The sequence below is a fragment of the Ascidiella aspersa genome, chromosome 6 (assembly GCF_963924565.1).
Source record: "Ascidiella aspersa chromosome 6, kaAscAspe10.2, whole genome shotgun sequence".
Taxonomy (NCBI): Eukaryota; Metazoa; Chordata; class Ascidiacea; order Phlebobranchia; family Ascidiidae; genus Ascidiella; species Ascidiella aspersa.
The window spans coordinates 7,971,729-7,978,070 of NC_139452.1; the positions used below are offsets into that span (position 1 = coordinate 7,971,729).

Here is a 6,342-nt window from a genome sequence, read left to right on the forward strand (position 1 = left end):
AATAGTGAAATATTGCAAGCACATGGACTTTGTTAGTACCAAACATATTGTTTGGAGAAGGTGGTACGAGTTTTGGTAAATTGCGTCAAGGGGAGCGCAGCCTAAAAATGTGGGCGCAGCTTAAAAACGGTTAAGAAAAAAAGTTTTCTGACCAATACGCCGAGAACTGTGCGATTTTTTATTGATGCCAATGAGTCAGGAATCCTATGTTGGTATAGTCTTACAAAAAAGTTCAGATGTTTTTTACTCTGTGGTAACCTCTAGAACAGGTACATTTGGCTTATGTTATTTTAACGTACCTATACTATTTATTTTAATTGTACTGCGATTTTATTTAGAGGGACAGCAGGGGTTATGTTTGACCGTTTTTATGACGCAATCTATAGCGACTTAGTTATTCCATCTTACTCAAAAAACAATCCTGGATCATAGGCGTAGCCAGGGTTGAGGGGCCATGACAAAATTTATAAATACTTTACTCCTAATAATTTGTTTTTTAGCATTAATGAGCAGTAGCACAACAGTCGATCACAGGCATGCCACACCTTAAATTGCCATGTCACTGTTACGTCATAAATGATGTAGTTAATATTACGTTTGCTACACATTAATGTAGTTTTACTACTTTAAGTCAGTTTTTTCTCTTTGAATGATTTTTGAGTATTTAAGTATTGTGTTAACACTCAATCAGTTGATGCTTGAAACGGTTTGCTAACATTGTTATTGAGTTTGTTACGGCGGTTAATACAATGACAAAAGCTAAACAAAAAAGTTCAAACTTTTTGCCCACCAAAAAAAAATTTTCGGCTGGCTACGCCACTTTCCTGGATCTGCTAGAGACAAAACAGTAAGGAAAACAGTCTCAATAAAGTCATGCTGTGACGCCATTCCCTTACAGATTCTTTTCAAATTATAGTAGCTGTCAACTGTAAATTCAATTCGAGTGATGTTACGAAGAGTTGTTAGAAAAATAGCCTTAACGCTATATCAATAGCCAAGTATTGTTTTCCGCGGCTGCCCCGCTTTGGAAATGTGTAGGTATCAATTGACAATAGCAAGACTTAGGTTTCGTCTGGTCTGGCCGGTTTGTTGGGTTGCTTTTCTGCGTTCATTCGCAGACAGAATATATAGCTACAGGAAAGGTACGACGAAAACTCTACTGTAGTGCAAAGTAGTGGACAATTGTCAATATATCAGGTAATTGTTTTTTTATTCTGAAAAACAAAACCATTGAGCTGAAGGTTTAATGTGGGCAAACCAGATGTTTAAACTAAACTAATGGACCAAGTCAATCTGTACAAATTAGTCGATCAGTAGAAATACGGTCTGAATATGTAAATGCGTGTTACAATTTACGAATTGATTTATAGCCAACATCGTGGTTATTCAGAGTTAATTATTCTACAATTGTTTTTATTTTATACAGATTTATCCTGAACACTTGGTCATTTAACCTGAAAAACTAATTGTCATGCGTTTAAAGGTCGGTCTTTCACGTAAAGTCAGAGCGCCTTCTTGGTTACTTGATGTAGTCTACGTGTGGATTGTCACAAGATACCATACAGACGTAGTGTCGTGTAAAATGCTTTTGTTGATTGTCGGTGTTGTTAGCCTGGTTTTGAAATAAATCTAATTTCGAGTCAGAAATCGTTTATGTTTGTTAATCTGCAGTATTTTTTTGTCTACAGTATCCGTTCTTTCAAAGTATCCAGAAGCGCGTTTTGCACTGATTTTCCTTAATAAAAAAAAAATTATCTGACTTTAATTTGGGTACTAATGCTTGTTTTTACCCAACACAGCGCCAAGTAATTTTAAATGTAACACCGGTCAGTACGTTAAATTTAAGCAAAGCAAGTATTTGACGAGTTGTTATAAAGGCGTACACAGGCAGTTCATATTAATGAAGAACGAGCTGTTATTTACTAATCTGAATACTGAATTAACATCATACCTTTAATAACCATCACAAGTAGATAAACAAAAACTTTAATACAAAGTAAAAAATCATTATAAAATTAAGGGCATCGAGACGGCAAACGTTTGTGAAAACTTCGGATTTGTATTGTATACGTCATTCACTTAATAATACTTAAGTCCACCTATTTACTACACTGTGGTGCGATAATTCTGACTTTCAACTTGATTTACTTATATATACTTCGTTGCTACACATGGTACGGCAATATAGCTGTTATAAAAAAAGTGCAAACTTAAATTTATTAGGCATACTTTAAACTGCAGAAACACTTCTTTCCACATGTCCATTGATGACCTGGTGATATGGGAAACGAACTAGGTCACGAAACGTATGAGGGTGATCAAATTGAAATCGATCCTCAATGCTCAACTGCTTTGGGGTAAGCTTACTTTACATTTGTTTCATACATCGCTGCTATGGACTGTTATTTGACGTGTTTTTATGCCAACCAGTGGAGCGGGCAATAAATTGTATTACAGAACGAGATTACCTTTAACCAAACGATAATTTTTTGAATTATTTATATTATTTATTAATTCGTACTGGTTTGAAAATAAAAGTCTCACGATCCAACCCGATGGTACATGTCCGACCATTGAGATCGGGGATCCACTTGAAATAGAAAAAATCAAGGAAATTTATGTTACTCCTTCAAAAGATGAAGCGTGGAGGAACGAAAGCCCATGCTGTTCAAATATCCCCCAATCGGATCCTCTAGTGGTAAATCGCAGGTAAGTAAATTGGGTTTGAACCTTGAAAATTAAAGCGGTCATCATATGAGCTAAATCTCGAACAGAGGAAATCATAAAAATAAAACGGAGTAATCAGGGTTTTCGGTTCCGGTGTTAAATACGACCCAAATAAAACAGAAGGATGAGTTTGTTTATATTTGGTAGAAGTATTTTTTTATATGGCATTCTGTTTCTGTAGGATATTATCAAGATTCTGGCAAACAACATTCTGTTTTGTATCAAATAAAATTATTATTCTACCTGTGTTTTACTCAATAGTAATATTACTGCTTGCCCTATGTAACTTTAATTAGGGAAAAAAGTGCACAGGTTCAACAGATGTATGCCAAAAAAGTTATTGTTATGTACCTAATAATTAATGTGACATTTGTAAGGATAAAACTGACGCCATTAAACAGCTGATTGCATAAAAACATACCGCGGATTTGCGTTTGGTTAACTGTTTAGCGCGATATTGCGTTTATATTGGTTGACATTGTTATATCAGAGCTTACACTATGCAAATGTTCTTTCAACCTTTTGTTTGTTAATCAGACACGGAACCAACAGGTTGAATTACATGTTTAAAAAAAAAATACTTAGTCAGGTATGACGTGAACTGTTGACGTACGTGGTGCGCCAACGCGCTGGAGGTTCCTATACTCACGCCAACATGAATGACTGGTGCTTGTGATAAGCGCTGCGGTGCGCATAATTTTAGTTGTGTATTAACTATTAAGTTAGTGTCCAGCACACAGGATGACTGTAGCTTTGAATGTTTGAGATTGAATTGGAATGTTGCAACCCTGTTTAGGAACATAAGTTAGGATTCCTTTTATTTCGCAATTAATACGTTTAGGCGATTTAATTTAAATCCCATTGGTTGTAAAATAGCCCTTGTAATGCAGTTGGTAATTATACAATATTTTTGACTCGGGACAGAGTCGGTTTCTTTCGCTCGAATAGGACACGGGACTCGAGTAAGAATATACATCAATCTGTAAATTGTAAAAGTGGAATAGCATATATGATGGAATATTTTACATGTATTGCAGGTGCATGAATTATACACCTCTATGAGTGGACTGTTAAATATACACCTACACTTTAGTTAGTGGACTCGGGACTCCAACTGCAATTATTTTTAACCGCATCCATAGCCCTGGTTTAAAACACTGTGAAACTTGGGAAGTAGCATTTTCCAGAAAATGTAACACAGTAACACTGTGTGTTTTTGCTTTCTTTTAGGCTTTAGTCTAGCGGTGGCCAACCAGCGGCTAGAAATCCGCATGCGACGCTTAATTGATGCTTTAGGTCAGCATTACGTTAAAGTTGTATTTATTTTAAACTAAGTCGAGCGTCGATCTCGTTGGTTTGTGTTACCGATAAGATTTACGGTTCAGCTTAAATCGATCTACTTATTGTACAACACAGGCAATAGCTTTTAAACGCTTCAACAACGTGATAGAATTTGTTGTAATGAAACCCTTCAAATTAACCTAATTTAGCTTTTTAATTTAATAACTTAATCGGTTAAATATTTTTTAATTTTGTCCAATATGACTAGACTTGGACTTGGATGAATCCTGAGCAAACTTATACCTTAAACCATGGGTTTACAATTATTTTTAACCGCGGGCCGCATGACAAACCTAAAATGTTGAGACGGGCCGGGTCAAATAGGTTCTCAAATACACGTAATATGACGTCATACTTTGACGCTATAAAACAAATAAGCTAACGAAGTTTTTATTACGTTGGATGTTGTGCCAAAATGTGCAATTTAAGTCGAATTTGAAGAAACTTTAAGTCGAATTCGACGAAGCGCTACAAACTTCTTTTTAAATTTAGAGGGGGACGTGACGCATTGAGCACAGATAAAAAAATGCACATGGTATGACATACTGGCACTTATCAAGTTGCTGGGCGCGTTGACCCAAAATTTAAGGTTAAAATACGTAAAAATTGCGCACAAAAAAAAGTTTTTTTTTGCTTTTTGAGGCTTTAAGTTACCGATGAGTTACTTGCGGTAAAATTGCCATATTGCAAAGACGGTAGATCAGTCCTTGTAAAAGAAAAAGTTCATTTATTCCGAATATATGTACATGTCGGGCGGCCTTAAAACGCCGTACGGGAAACATCGTATACATATGCGCGAACTTAATTAAAATTCAAAATAGAAAATATACTACACGGGGTTTTTAATTGAGGCATAATGAGACCCCAAGAACCAACTTTTTAAGCAGTTGTTGAACCTCTAACAACTTTTCTATTAATCCCAATCAATAACTTTGATTTGCTGTTAAAAAAAAAAAAAAAAATATTAAATTTATAGTAATCAATACCTATTTTAACGAAAAGCATCACACGCCAACCCGACGATACTTGGCCGACCATTAAATTCAAGAAAAAACCTTGGTTTGAAAAAAGTGAAGAAATGTACGCTACTCATTCAAATAACGAGGCGCCGTTGGACGAAAGGCCATGCTGCTCAAAGTCCCTTCAACCGACCCCTCCAATTGTAGTAACCAGGTTAGTGGAAATATTTTTTACAATAAAAAGTTGCGACGTTACAAAAAGTATGACCCCTATTCAGAACCAACTAACCATGGAATGTGCGAACTTAATTAAAATTCAAAATGCGATAAAATACAATATACAGGGTTTTCAATTCAGGCATAGCGAGACCCGCAAAAGATCAATTTTTAATCAGTTGTAGAATAAATACCGGTATTTCATGCAACGTACACATGTTTATTTGACTGCTTAAATGATGGTTCTAAGCTTAGGTGTTTTATTACTATGTTGCGTCCTCCCTGAAAAGTTTCATCTCCTTCTCAAACAATAATGGTGGATCCGTCCCTGGCCTTATTGCCTTTTTGTTTGCTTTAAATATAGTTTTAATGGAAGTGCTTAGCGATGATGTTTGGTGTTTATGCACAGGATACAGACAGGCACCATATACGAGAAGGCTCGAAGTGCGCCTAAAGAGATGTTGCATGAATATGGCGCACACCATCCAACAACTAAACGCCCTTCTAGCAAAAGAAGGGTGCACGAAACCGACCAGCAATTATGCCGGCCGACAAAATACCAAAGAAGGAGTAAGTGCGGGTCTCCTGTAAGTTGGGAAGAAACGAAGAGGAGGAGATACAATTCCCCGGTTCGAAAGCGTGACACGAAGGTGGCAACATTGCCTTCCAGGAGCTTAAGTGATAGGCATTACCGTTCACCGACCAGAAGTTCACGGAGAAGCCGAATTGAAAAACGGGGAAAATCCGACATTCAGCTGCTAAGATCGCTGGGGAGATTTCTAATTGAAGAAAAACAAAAGAGGTACCAACCACAAAGGTACGTTGTGGATAAACTAACAATATAAATCTGTTTAAACAAGAGGCGAACAGTGAAAGAGAGATTCCTGCGAAGTTGTTGATCAAGACAAACCAGGATAGGCATATTAACAACACATTATAATGCCTTTCACGAGTTATTTTTGATTTCGCTTTATTATTTGTTCTCATTATTTTTGTTCTGTAAATCCGCTTTTAGGTTGAAAACCTTTTGTGACCCCATAATTTTGGTTTATAAACAGAAACAAGAACCAATTGCATTCACATTCAAGTTAATAAATCG

General features: G+C 36.3%; 1 protein-coding gene across 5 annotated transcripts; it reads left to right on the top strand.

Annotated features, from left to right (window-relative positions):
• Positions 1–1,081: 1,081 nt before the first annotated feature.
• Positions 1,082–6,090, top strand: LOC146139470 (uncharacterized). 5 transcript variants are annotated; one of them, XM_083393115.1, is made up of 7 exons: positions 1,082–1,197; positions 1,427–1,483; positions 1,689–1,826; positions 2,242–2,357; positions 2,539–2,709; positions 5,071–5,241; positions 5,653–6,090. In XM_083393115.1, the coding sequence occupies exons 4-7, from the start codon at positions 2,281–2,283 to the stop codon at positions 6,086–6,088; spliced, it is 855 nt and encodes a 284-aa protein (XP_083249241.1). In that variant the 5' UTR covers positions 1,082–1,197; positions 1,427–1,483; positions 1,689–1,826; positions 2,242–2,280; the 3' UTR covers positions 6,089–6,090. The 5 variants fall into 5 exon arrangements, with proteins under 5 accessions (XP_083249241.1, XP_083249240.1, XP_083249244.1 ...); XM_083393114.1 differs by having other exon boundaries at positions 1,427–1,826; XM_083393118.1 differs by having other exon boundaries at positions 1,427–1,826; positions 2,637–2,709.
• Positions 6,091–6,342: the final 252 nt, after the last annotated feature.